Source organism: Myxine glutinosa, chromosome 8 (assembly GCF_964187855.1).
Source record: "Myxine glutinosa chromosome 8, kmMyxGlut1.1, whole genome shotgun sequence".
In the NCBI taxonomy this organism is placed as follows: domain Eukaryota; kingdom Metazoa; phylum Chordata; class Myxini; order Myxiniformes; family Myxinidae; genus Myxine; species Myxine glutinosa.
The window spans coordinates 78,354,847-78,369,376 of record NC_136268.1 but is presented as its reverse complement, the minus strand read 5'-3'; the positions used below and the strand labels follow the sequence as shown (position 1 = coordinate 78,369,376).

Genomic DNA, 14,530 nt, shown 5'->3' with positions numbered 1-14,530 from the left:
CCTTAAAATGCCTGTTGTTGTATCCATCTTGTCCACCCCCTTGCGTTCTTCTCTATCCCTCATTGTTATCTACATCCCTTATTTGTCCATCTCAGTCTATTTTCCCCTTCTCCTGCGGTTCCTTTTGTTATGTTGCATCGTGATCCGTTCTGTGTTCTAGCTCTTCCACAAGCCTTGACTACATACTGTCAGACCTTGACATTAACGGTTCCAACATTCGTGGCCCCGTGTATTTTTGTGGTTCATAGCACGTGACCTGCTTTTACATTTGCGTTTCGCGTATTCTCGGTTTAAAAAAAAAAACGTTATGTATTTCTTTATTTATTTTTACACATCAGGGCTGGCCTTCTATGTCCATCGCCACTGATATTCGTTCAGCCTAGGAATTCTTCCACAGAAACCTGCTTTCTCGTATGCACAGATTCATCCCACCTCTTCAGTGATCTTACCCATCCTCCTGCTCATGGTACTCTGAATTTTGTGGTGAGGAGGTTGCTTTACAACAACTTGCATTCTCCTCCTGGAAGGCAAATCCAAATGAAGACAACCTCAGATCATTCCACAAAGCTCACACCAAGTGTGTGTCTACTTTCTGGAAAGCCAGAAAACAACATCTGTCCAATCTCAAGAATACGCTTTCAAACTTGTCTCCCTCATCTAATTCCTGGTGGTGCCTTGTCAAGGTGGTGCTTTGTCAAGACTTGCACCCTCTGCCCTCCATGCCGTGTCATCCTCAGGTATCTGCAGGATGCACACGGTCCACCAGCAACTCCCTCCAGGGTGAAACTGCCTATATCCAGAACCACTGCTCACCTTCACTCATTTATTCCTCTTTTTCCCACCTGTGGAACCACCTTCCATACTCTCTTCAATCTCATTCTTCCCTTCAGGTCTTCAAGACGGTTGTTGACCACAATCTCGAGTCACCACCCCATCCAAAATCATGATCTTTTCTACACCTGTTAAACCACCCCACACCACTCCCAAACATTTTGCTTATGTATCCATTTGTCCACCCTTACCCCTCATCGTTACCTGCATCCCCTGTTTGTGCGTTCAAATATTGCCCATTTGGGAGGTGTGGGGTGGTTTGTCGGATGTAGAAAAGTTTCCCCATTCAAAAAATTCAAATATTGCCCCCACATTCATAGCATTTTCCAGGAACGTTTCCCCCGCGAATGTCGGGGTCCGACAGATTACAAAAAAAAAAATAGTTAAGTTTTGAAAAACTTTCTTGAGGTGTCTTGTACGTACATACATTTCATAAATTCAGCATTTTTATGATGCTATAGAAATTGGTGAGTGGGGTCGACAAGGTACCTCATAGGTAGTGCACTTGCTTTTAAAATTTATCTTATTGTTTTGATACCTGAGCCCACACCAAACCTTTTCCCTGGCACCCTGACCAAATTCCAAATCCATGCCCCGACTACGAATGGGAAAGGCAAACCGCCCAGTGTGTTCCTCACCATGCCTACTTCACAATCACCGATGCTCTGGAGAGAGTATATAAATTTAATTGCATTAGTTATAAATGGCTACCTGCATTCTGCCAAACTCTAACTTGTCAAAATGTGTGCAAATCATGTGTGAAGGTACAGCTAATTTAGTACCTGCTCACCTTTCAGCTGTCTGAATTTGGATTCCACTTAACAAGTGTTAAATCTCCATTAAACTGGTGTTCCAGTGCAGACCCAGCATAAGAACTCCATCACACAGAACACTGTTCTGAGGACGCCAAGCCAAGTGTCTTTTATCCAAATGATATAAATGGGAATATCACATAGTATGATTAGTAGGACCACTTCTAGATAATATATTGCTCACATAGACTATGACAATAAATTAAGTAGTGTAGGAATGTTAAGAAACTTGGAGGTAGTTTTATGCTCAATAAAGATGTGAAGATTTTATGCTCAATGTTTTTTGTTGTATCTGAAGTCGAGGCTCATGGGAGAGCTAGAAAAGAGAATGGACCACAACATATACCAGAACGAAAAATAAAATGGGGAATGAGGGGAAACACTCCAACATTAGGGGAGAGTGACACTTGGAGGAAGAATCGGTGTGGGGAAGAATGAAAAAAAGGGGAGGGAGATGAGGACACAAGGGGAGAACAAGCTGGATGGATACAAGCTCAATTACAGCAAATGGAGGAGGTAAGAACTGGTGATGAAACAGAAATTAAACAAAAAAGGAAAACGAGAGTGGAGTAGAGGGAGGTGGTGGTGAGGATGAATAAGGAGGAGTGAGGAGGGGGAAGAGGGGGAAGGAGGTAGGAGGGAGGGGAGGGGGGAGGAGGAGACAATACATGCGCGCACACGCACACACATGCACACATACACACATACACACGCATGTGTTGGGTCTGTCCACCTTTACCAAAAATAGTGACAAACAACTTGATAGACAAAATAAATATTTATTGGTACACACGGAGACAATCTGCTTGTCTGCAAGACCAACCAGATCTCTGACTTATATTCTGTCTGAACTTTAATTTATACCCCAAAGTAACTCGGCAAGGTGAGGCAAAAGTGCCTGCCATTTAGCATTAGTTCAGAACGCAGAGATGTGATTATAAAAACTCTTGGCTTTATATTTTTGTACAAGGTCAAACAACCGGTGAGACATGTTTTTGCCAACTCTAACGCAGAAACACAGTTCTGCTCGGCAACTGCGAGATGGCTTTATGCCAATGGTGCTCAAACAATCATACCTCCTTTAACTTCATGTGACTACCCCATGTGATGTAAGGACCCAGCATGCTTTTCGGCCATGGCTGTCTCTGATTGGTCCAGAGATGACAATTATTCATTTTTACTCCGACACATGCACAGGCATGCACACACGCACAAACATGCACACACACATGCACAAGCACGCACTCACACACGTACACATATGCACGCACATACAGGCATGCACACACACGAACAAGCACGCACACACACACACACAGGCACACGTATGCACGCACGCATGCGCACACATGCACAAGCACGCATTCACACATGCACACATATGCACGCACACGCACACATGCGCATGCACACACACACACATGCACACACGCACACACACATGCACGCATACATACAGGCATGCACACACATGAACAAGTGCACACACACACACACACGCACACGTATGCACACACACATGCATGCGCACGTACACCCACATGCGCATGCACACACACATGCACAAACATGCACACACACATGCACGCATACATACAGGCATGCACACACATGAACAAGCACACACACACACACACACACGTATGCACACACACATGCATGCGCACGCACACACACGCACAATAAAAGGCAAGTCGAGGTTTGCAGACAATTTGTACTTGGTGATCGAGGCATTGAGTTTGTTGATGAGTGTTTCTTGCTTTCCTGAACATTTTTTCTGGTAAGGTTTGCATGTTGAGATATTCCACACGGAAAAATACCACGTACAGTCGCTGCATTGTTATAAAAAGAATATTTGTGATAACCTGCTGGCAGATATGAGGTTACACTTAATTTGCACTCGGCCCATTGGGGATGTTGCCAGAAATGGAGTCCCTTTACTGCATGGTGCTTTGCCATAGCTCCGTGTCCTACATTTTGGGTTTTCCCACATTCTGAGCTCGAACACATTTCATTTGGGTGCTTCTCTGTCTCTGGCATGACAAGACGTAGAGGTAGAGTAGAGATCAGGTTGATGGTTACTGTTCATCTCGGACCTCCCCATGACAGACGCATTAGTTATACCCAAACATATCACTTCATCCTCACCAGGTGCTGTAAAACTCTCATTCGATTCGTAAATTCATTTTTGTATACAATGTCGAGGCTCGTGGAGGTGTTAGATACAGTGGAGGTGTGGATACAGCCACAAACTGTCAGGAAGAAAACAAAATGGAAACCTGGAAAGAAGTGGGCTTTGGGAAGGGTCAATGTGGGTAGAAAAGACAATGGTTTTGGATAGGGGATGATCCGTGATGGTGCTCGAGCTCCCGTACAAGGAACTGAAACGCAGGAGGAGGCCCATCAAGCCTGCTCTATGGTTGCCAACCTATGGTTGTTTGTCCGTGCTCTATCTTTTTCGTATGTGGAGCGTCAAGCAAGGAAGCAACACGTACCATTTATGAAGTCTTTCGTACGACTTTGCCAGAGTTCAATAGAATAAACTGTCCATGAGCAAATCCAAGAACAGATTATTGAGGAAAGTTCAGGAAAACATTCCATAAAGTTGCTTGAAAAATTGAGAACATTGACATTATTTAAATGGACAGTCACCATGCTCTTTTGGAGAAGTTGAAGCTACTCCTATTGAGCGTTTACAGAGTGATGCAAACAAGCTCACTGAAAGACGAACCATGTTTTTCAATAGGAGGTACAGGTATTTTGAAGGGTTGTCAACCTAAACGTTGTGGTTGTGGTTATGAAGACCACTTGGCTGTAGACCTCCACTCTCTTCCCCCCCCCCCCCCCCCCCAATTCCCTGCTAGAGGTAAACCATTAAAGAAATGCAAAGGGAGAGGATCTTTCAAGAAAATGTGCAAAACGAAGGCCGCTGTCAAGAAGCGTCCAAATATATTTCGTGATAAGGGGAAGAATGTTTATGTAAGCCAGGTACAGGCTGGAAATGTCCGCAATATCATGCAATGCGTATTCAATATGTCGGTAAAGAAGGTTGATTCAGATGCTGGTAAAATAACTGTTGATGAAGGAGATCTGTACCTGTGCCTAAATGCTCATTCATTAAGGTGCTCATTGTCACGTGATTGATTGCAAACAGGGAGAAATCCTGAAAGTCAATGGAATAAAATGTAGGCCAGAGAAAACTACTAAACAGCTGTACCCACATGGTCAGAAACAACCTATGCCCGCATTGCAATATCGGTTGGCATCCATGGGGTGAAGGAAATTCCTTCTGAGGAAATGCCCCAATGAGTGCGGTGCGAAATGGGCCACCAATTGCTATGACGTTGATGGTACCCAGAGTATCCGAAAAAGTGACTGTGGCACTTCCCCCAAGCTCAATGGCTGTGTTAAGTGTGTGTGTGTGTGTGTGTGTGTGTGTGTATGTGTGCGTGTGTGTGTGTGTGTGTGTGCGTGCGTGGATGCGCGCGCACCATTACGAGCTTCAGACAAAAATGAGCCTCAGAATGAAAAACCAAAGTAATCGAGCCAAATTCCCGGTATCATTGGCATTACCTGCATTCTGTGGGATTGTGGAATGGGGCTTGTTGCACATGATTGTGATGGGCCAAATGGACTCCTGTGTCCATGTTTCCTTATATATTTAATCCTGCTGCAATAACGTGTTCTATTACGTTGCTTATGATTCCACTGGACAACAACTAAAAATTTCCCATCTGCTACTGCGGTAAATGTATGTTGTTTTTGTTGTTGTTCTCCTTTTTCCCTTTGTAAGGGGTGAGGTCAGATGGCACCAAGCTCTTGTGCTTCGTTGACCACGATACTCCTCCATTCCTCTCTGTCCTCAGCCAACTCTCTCCACTTCCCAACCCCCTCCACCTCTCCTCCCTCACCTCACTGAAATCTCTCCTCACACAATCCTCCCATCTCTACAGCGGTCTCCCTCTTTTCCTCCTACCATGTTCCCTCACCCTGTCTGCTCTCTTTGGCATTCTCACTTCTCCCATCCCCAGTAAATGTCCAGCCCATATCAGCCGGCATTTCACCAATCTCCCTGTCAAGCTCATCTCCACACCAATCTCCCCCCTCAGTTCATCCATTCTCTTTTTATCCACCCTCTTCACTCACCCAATCCTCCTTACCCCGTTGGTTTCGCAAACCTGCAGCTTCTGTTGTTGTCTTTCTGTCAGTGCTATCGTCTCCAGACCATAAACTTAGGCCAGTGTTATGCACGAGATCAGAACCTTTCCTTTCAATCTCCTTTATCTTTCTGTCTCACTCCACCCTCCAAGCATTTGCACACCTTTGCCTCTGACTTACCTTACCACCCCCAGTCACTGTTCCATCCAGATACTCAAACCTATTTCCTTGTCTGATCTCCTTTCCCTCTAACCTGATAATCTTCTTCCCCCGCCCCCCCCCCAAGATCCAAGATGGCCGCCACCATATATATATGTCTGAACCTTGAGTGAAATATCTTGAAAAATAAGTGAAGTACCAACTTCTAATCTGGTGTGTGGGTGTATCGAGGCATAAGGAAGAACGCTATTGAAAATTGGGTCACCACGTCAAAATCCAAGATGGCCGCCACCATATACCTGTATATGTCTGAACCTTGTGAACGAAATATCTTGAAAAATAAGCGAAGTACCAACTTCTAATCTGGTGTGTGGGTGTATCTAGGCATCAGGAAGAACACTATTGAAAATTGGGACGCCACGTCAAAATCCAAGATGGCCGCCACCATATATATGTCTGAACCTTGTGAGCGAAATATCTTGAAAAATAAACGAACTACTAACTTCTAATCTTGTGTGTGGGTGTATCTAGGCATAAGGAAGAACGCTATTGAAAATTGGGACGCCACGTCAAAATCCAAGATGGCCGCCACCATATATATGTCTGAACCTTGTGAGCGAAATATCTTGAAAAATAAACGAACTACTAACTTCTAATCTGGTGTGTGGGTGTATCTACGCATAAGGAAGAACGCTGTTGAAAATTGGGTCGCCACGTCAAAATCCAAGATGGCCGCCATCATATATATATATATATATGTCTGAACATTGTGAGCGAAATATCTTGAAAAATAAACGAACTACTAACGTCTACTAACGTTTTGTGGGCCATTTATTATTCTCATAAGCTTTCATATGTGTATATTAAAAACAAGACAGAACTAGAAAGGATCTGATAAATGCAAATCATGTCCTAGTGTCCATTTGTATTCAGACACATTTTTCCGTATGCTCAAAATAACGGAAACAGTTTTTAAAAAAAGACAAAATGAAAATTGATGATTTTATGCAGTTTCACCTTTGATGCTTTGGACCTAAAAAAAAAAATCAGCTATAACTTTTGATTTGTGAACCAATTCAGTGACCGAATAAGCAAATTCTTAATATAACAGGTCAATGGGACAAAAATTGATGATTTTATGCAACATTGACCTTTTGATCTTAAATAAAATCAGCTTCTAGCTTTTGATTGGTGAACCAATTCAGTGACCCAATATGCAAATTCTTAATATTTCATGTCAATGGGACAAAAATTCATGATTTTATGCCACCTTGACCTTTGACCTTTTGATCTAAAAAAAAAAAATCAGCTTCTAGCTTTTTATTGGTGAACCAATTCAGTGACCCAATATGCAAATTCTTAATATTTCATGTCAATGGGACAAAAATTCATGATTTTATGCCACCTTGACCTTTGACCTTTTGATCTAAAAAAAAAAATAGCTTCTAGCTTTTGATTGGTGAACCAATTCAGTGACCCAATATGCAAATTCTTAATATAACAGGTCAATGGGACAAAAATTGATGATTTTACACAACATTGACCTTTGACCTTTTGATCTCAACAAAATCAGCTTCTAGCTTTTTATTGGTGAACCAATTCAGTGACCCAATATGCAAATTCTTAATATTTCATGTCAATGGGACAAAAATTCATGATTTTATGCCACCTTGACCTTTGACCTTTTGATCTAAAAAAAAAAATCAGCTTCTAGCTTTTTATTGGTGAACCAATTGAGTGACCCAATATGCAAATTCTTAAGATTTCATGTCAATGGGACAAAAATTGATGATTTTACACAATTTTGACCTTTTGATCTAAACTAAATCAGCTTCTCGCTTTTGATTGGTGAACCAATTCAATGACCCAATATGCAAATTCTTAATTTTTCAGTTCAATCCGATGAAAGTTGACGATTTTATGTGGCGCTGACCTTTGAACTTTTGACCTTCTGACCAAATTATTAATTTTCCTTCACCAAATTCTCGTAATAAAGCTTTGTTGAAAATTTGATGACAAAACTCAGATGGTAAATTTAAATTTCAGGTCAATTGGATGAAAATTGACGAATTTCCCTGGATACGGGACAATAAAGATGATTTAATCATTAGATTTTAGTTCAGGTCCAAATCCAGATCCGGCCTATCATTGGGATACAAAAGGTAAATGTTCAGCGTGGCTCTCTATAGGTATGCTCTCTGTCGAGTGCCGTTGTAGGTCTGTTCTGTTGTGTGTTCTAGCTCTTCAATGAGCCTCGATATGCCAGATGGCTCGGTGTCAGTTCTGTAACGACCAGCCATATCATTCTAGAAAAGGCCTTCCTTGACATCGTGTCTAACCCAATCTGTAAATTTCCCAATATGGTTTTCTGAAACTGGAAAATGGTCCCTTCTTGAACTAGAGATGACGAACTTTCGATCCAATCTCTCCTGTTACTCTTCTAGCCCCAGTGGCTCTTCTCACCACTTTCTTGTAAAAGCCAATATCTCTCTTGCTATTTAAGGCAGCAACAACAACGACAGAGTATAGCTGTTCACACCTGCCAACTTGACAGAGATTACAATACGTCATCTCACAAAAGGAATGGGCTACCATCTTCATAGCACCTGATATTTTTGTGCCTGGGGTTCTATATATGTATAAGGGTGGGCGTGTGTGTGTGTGTGTGTGTGTGTGTGTGTGTGTGTGTGTGTGTGTGTGTGTGTTTGATTTCTATACAATTCCACACCCTTTGACCATTCTCCACCAAATTTTGCATACGTGCTGAGGATACCTAGGGTTAGGTAGGTCATGGGTACAACCCTTCTCCCTCACCCACAAGGTAATTCTCTGTATGTATGTATGTGTTTGTACATGTGACAATCAAGTAACTCACCTCAAACATAGAAAATATAAATAATGCCACTTGGCCCATCATTGCTGTAGTGCACTCTCGAGTTAATTTTTTGCTGCATCTTCAAGCATCAATTTTTCTTGATGGTTTCCTAAACTCTAAATAACCCGATCTTCATGGGATGACCCATCCTGTACTCTCATAAAAGCTTATTTTTACTTCTTTACCTGTGTCTGTCTGTTTGTTACTTGCCGGAAAAGATTCCGGCAAGTATGTTGATCGGTTGGTTTGTCTGTCTGTCTGTCTGTTTGTCTGTCTGTTTGTCTGTTTCTTCGCAGTACTACGTCTACACCGTTGCACGTAGAATCGCCAAACTTTACACACATATTTGTCTTGCCCTGGAATAGACTGTGCCCAATTGATGACGTCATCGGTCACGTGGTTCGGTCGCCATCTTGGAAAAACCGAAAAATTTTGCACCTCTATATCTCCGAAAGTGCTGAATAGAAAAAATTGCGACATGGCTCATTGTAAAGAACTCTCCATGGGGAATAAAATTTGTTATTGATGATGTCATAGGTGCCTCCAATTATGACGTCATAATTCGACAAGTACAAAACTTCATCCGATCAAGATGAAATTTATTGAGCATCATCAAGGAATAAATTAGTTTAGAAAACAAATGATGACGTCATCGGTCACGTGGTTCGGCCACCATATTTGTCCAAAATGGCCGATAAAAAGGACATTCTGGAAAGTCCTTGGTCTCTGACCGATTTTTCATTTGTCTGTCTGTCCGTTTGTGAACATGATATCTCAAAAGGTTGTGGATAGATTCGGACGAAATTTGGCAGAGATGTAGCATATGTAACAAGGACGAAATGGTTAGATTTTGGTGAAGATCCGGATTCGGATCCGGCTACTAGAATTTTTAAAGTGATTGTTTACCATTGGGAGATGGGGCCAAAACTATACATAGCAGGATATCTCAGAAAGTTGTGGACGGATTTGGACAAAGCTTGGTGGACCGGTTGGGTGTGTGACAAGGACGTTTCGATTCGATTTTGGTAAAGATCTGAATATGGATTCGGATATGAGAATTATTTAATTTTTTAAGTGATTCTTCACCATTGGGAGATAGGGCCAAAAACGATACATAGCAGGATATCTCAAAAAGTTATGGATGGATTTGGACGAAACTTGGTGGACAAGTTGTGTGTGTGACAAGGACGAATCGATGAAATTTTGGTGAAGATCCAGATCCGGATTCAGCTAGTAGAATTTTTTAATTGATTCTTCACCATTGAATGATATGAACAAAAACATGGGGAATATCAGGTTATGAAAGACTGGACCGATGGTGATTCCTGTGATTGATTTTCTTTAAATGTGATTCTGTATTGTGATTTCCTGGTCTACTCTGAGATACAAAACGTAAACTGTTCACCAGGTGGAGGTATGCTCTCTACTGAGTGCCATTCTAGTTATTTAATGTAATGTTACCTGAGATTGATTTATTACGAACAATGTTTAAGGAAAATTTTGATTAAATTATACATAATCTAGAGCGGCAACCTTCCGAACACACAAAGTCTAAGATACTGGTACTCAGAGTGGAATTGAAATAGGGGTTTCCCAGCAAATAGCTCAGAGTTGGCATACTCAACTTTTACCTGTATATTTGGGTTCAATTCCTGACTTGATGATAAACTGCCATGGTCCTGGTTATTCAAGGTAGGGCATCAATGAGGACACCATCCTTCAGAGAGATGTTAAGCTGGGTGCCATGCCTGCTGGTATTCACCGTGGATGTTAAAAAAAATCGCACGGTTCCTTTTGAAAGGAGTATGCCAATGCATGTGGTTGCTCATGCCAAATTCCAAATTCCTGCACCAATGACTGTTGGGAAGAGCAATGGCAAACAACCCACTGTATGCTCGGCCTAATGAACGCTTTGACAGCATGTACGGAACATCACCGCCAAAAGGAGGCGATCTAGAGTGATCGTATCAATTGAAGACACATGGGTCTGTGTGTCGATAAAAGTGTGGAAACTGATCATCCGATGGAGCACAAGAAACCAGGCCTTGGCGCTGTCTCATGGTGTGAAAAATCACAAATGGGAGCCCAGAGGGCATTCCGATGGTGGTGCCAATCCGGATCCAGCTCGTATAATTTTTAAAGTGATTCTTCTCCATTGAGTGATATGTCCAAAAACATGGGGTATATCAGAGTATGAAAGACTGGACCTATGGTGATTCCTGTGATTGATTTTGATTAAATGTGATTCTGTATTGTGATTTTCTGGTCTACTCTGAGATACAAAATGTAAACTGTTCATCAGGCGGAGGTATGCTCTCCACTGAATGCTGTTCTAGTCTCTCATGCATCAGTTTATCCCCTCCAGCCTGTGGCTATCCTATCGATCCTCTCGGGATTGCTGCATGAATCCTGTGGAGAAGCAGTTATGGCCAAACAGCTTGGTTTCTCAACATGAAAAGCTAACCATAATGGCATGTCACTCAAGCTTTTGGGTCTCACTATCTGCCATGATCTTTCCTGGGAAAACCACATTTCCAAGCTGGCCTCCAAAGCCAGTCACTGACTGGGCATCCTCCGTCGTGCGAAGTCCTTCCTTGGCACACCTGAGCTCCTCACCACATACAAGGCTTTCATCCGCAGCTCAATGGAATACTGCTCTCCCCTCTGGTCCGGTGCTCCTGCCTCACACCGGGCTCGGCTTCACGCTGTTGAAACCAAATCTTTCTGAATCATTGGAATCTCCCGCGATGAAGCAGATTCTGAGGGCCTTTCACTCTTTCACCACAGGCAAGTTGGTTGTCTTTGTCTTCTACCGACTCCTCTCTGGCCTTGCTCCCCCAGCTCTCTCTGGGCTCTGTCCCCCAAATATTCATACAGGTCGCACAAGATCTGCCAGCAACCCTCTTGTGGTTAAACTGCCAAAATCTAGGCTCTCTGCTCACCTTCACTCTTTCATTCCCCTTTTCTCCCGGCCCTGGAACAAAGTCCCTGTGTCTCTCTTCAATCCCACTCCTCCCTCCAGGTCTTTAAAACAGCTGTTCACCCCCATCCAAAACCTTGATCTTTTCTACCCTCGCTAATTCACCCCAGATCCACTGTTGTGAAATACCAACTTCTTTACTGGAAGTCCTTGCAGTGTCCATGTGTTTTTTATTTCTCCCACCCCATCCCCTTCGCACGCCTTCTCCCCCCAAGCCCTCTCCATCCCACAGATCTCCCGATGTCCCTGCTCTCAAATGGTTGTGTTTGTGTGCTTCCCCCTCTATCCCCATCTTGTCTCCCGTTCCCTTTATCATATGTTTTATGTGTCTGCTTGATTTTTTAAAATGTGATTAATGTTAGCTCTTTCACAAGCCTCGGTGTTGTATACAAATTTTTTTTATTTTAAACCCGACTGAGGGCAAGTTTACTTCATTCCGTAAGGCATCATACAAGTATGTGTCCATCCTGAGGCATTCCAGCAAACACCATCTTGCAAACCTCAAGGCTGAACTCTCCAACCGGTCTCCTTCCTCCAAGTCATGGTGGTGCCTTGTCAAGCTCATCTCGGTTTCCCCAACCTCCATCTTTTCCCTCACCTCAAATGACATTACTTCAAATCTGCCAGGAATATGGCAGAATGTCTAAACTCTGTTTGTCTCCAAATTTATTGTACCTAATGCACCGCTATCTTATCCCCTCGGACCCAAATCCACTGGACTTTGTGTGCTTCTCACCCTAGAAAGTAAATAAAGTTCTTTCCTGGCTCAACTTGTTTCAGCAATGGGCCCCAATGGCATCAGTGCCCTTGTTCTCAAATCCTGCTCTGCCATTGTTGCTTCCCCATTGTCTGCCCTATTAAGTGTGCTCTTTTCCTTTGGCCACTTCCTGTTGACCTGGAAGTCAGTATATCACTCCAGTCTACAAGAAGGGTACAAAAACATATATTAACTACAGACCAGGGAGGTTATTATTTGCAATTCCAAGCAAAGTCATGGAACCCATCGTTGCGATGATGTCTTCCTTCGTGAGAAAGTTGGTTCCACAGGTGGGAGAAAAGTGGAAACAGTGAGGGAACAGGTGAGCCTGGATTTTGGGAGTTTGGGAATGATGACCTGCTTGAACTGTTGGTTGTACATGTTAATTGTCGAAATAAGACATACCTGATAATGAAGCCAGAAGTTCCAGGAACTGGATTTCTATTTGCTGGGTCTTTAATAAGACATATTTGTAAAATTGAAAAGTTTACCATGTTTCTTGCTGGGACATTAGACTTGAATTATCATGAGACATTTGATAGGTATGAGCTGAATACCTTGTTGTTTGGTAGAAGGACAGTCAATTGCAAATTGTAATCGTGTGCAAAGAACAACTGTGAATTTGCCAGAAATAAGGAAAAAATTATTGATATTTCAATAATGTTACTTTGTGACATACATATAGCGACAGACTGTCTCTTGAATTCTTATTCTCTTGAATTAAAAAAAAAAAAACAGTGAAAATCTTTTTCTGGAAACACTGCATATGAGACAATTGCTGTTTTGTTAATATCTGTTGAGTTGACTCATAAGTATTGTGTCCGTCCCCAATTTGCCCTGCAGTTGCGACGCCATTGCTCCCTAAGCTGGATGCGTTTCTGGAGCAGGCGCATGATGTCAGCACAGGTGGGTTACAGTGTGCTCTGTGGCTTTGCTATGTGGTTCTAAAACCCAGCACATGCTTTTGGGCATGTCTTGTTTCTCAAAGATTGTTATGCATGGCTGCACTGCAATGCCCATCATGGCTGGACAGTTAAGAGTGACGAGAATGTGTTTTGATGCCCTGAATGAAAGTCGTTCTTGCTGAACAAAACAGCGTGATGAGCTACTCGGCATGATACCAACTAGTTACTTTTACCGCTCAAGCTTCAAAAGAATCATCAAAAGAACACCCCATGTTCTCTTGGAAGCAGCACTGTTTTTCCTTTCTTTCTTTTCCTATGCATGCATCAAAGGATGCAATAATCCATTTGTACAACTTTGGTGAGGATAAAATAGTCTGCAATACAAATTTATCTTCACCCTTTCCCACTGGTCCTTCACTTTCCCCTTCCATAGGATATTGACATCCAATGAGGTATCCTTCCAGAAAATCTCTAATTAAACTAGAGAGTTCATAGAACACTTTAACCCATGCAGTGTCTAAGTTTATATTCAATTTAAATAAAATAATGATTTCAAAGGCTGTATCTGAAGTTTAGAAAGAAATCCGGATGTTTCGTGCCATTGAAGCTGTCTTGTACATCACCAAGTATATAATTAAACTTCAACAAAATAAAGATTGTAAAGGTCGTATAAAAAATTAATTCCCAAAGTATACCACCATTGATGCAGCGGCTATTACACCACATTATCTAACACGTTACATTAGTTATTTGTGGCTGTTGTATTCGTCCATTATGATGTCCTTAAAAAAAAAAGTAAGTTTCTGGTTTGGAATGATTTTTTATTTTGTTTGACTGCCAACCAGGCACACAGAGGGACGAATTATCTCAATCCTCTCTGCGCATGTGCAATCGATGTTCCTCGATCATAAAATGATGGTTGTGGACGGATGGACAGACAGAGACAGAAGTGAACCGATTGCTTAACCAGGCTTTTCGCTTCGCATGTGCGGTGTAATGACAAATTGGTAACTTGGTGGAGGTATTATGGCCTGGTAATCTTATAAATTATTT

The 14,530-nt window shown here is 42.2% G+C and overlaps 1 protein-coding gene across 1 annotated transcript in view; it reads left to right on the top strand.

The window, feature by feature from the left end:
* LOC137432611 (netrin-G1-like) overlaps positions 1-14,530 on the top strand; it is a 232,406-nt gene that overhangs the window by 123,205 nt on the left and 94,671 nt on the right. Inside the window, exon 8 of the mRNA XM_068124678.2 lies at positions 13,416-13,478. Within this exon, the coding sequence (XP_067980779.2) occupies positions 13,416-13,478 (63 nt within the window). The remainder of the gene's footprint in view (positions 1-13,415; positions 13,479-14,530) is intronic.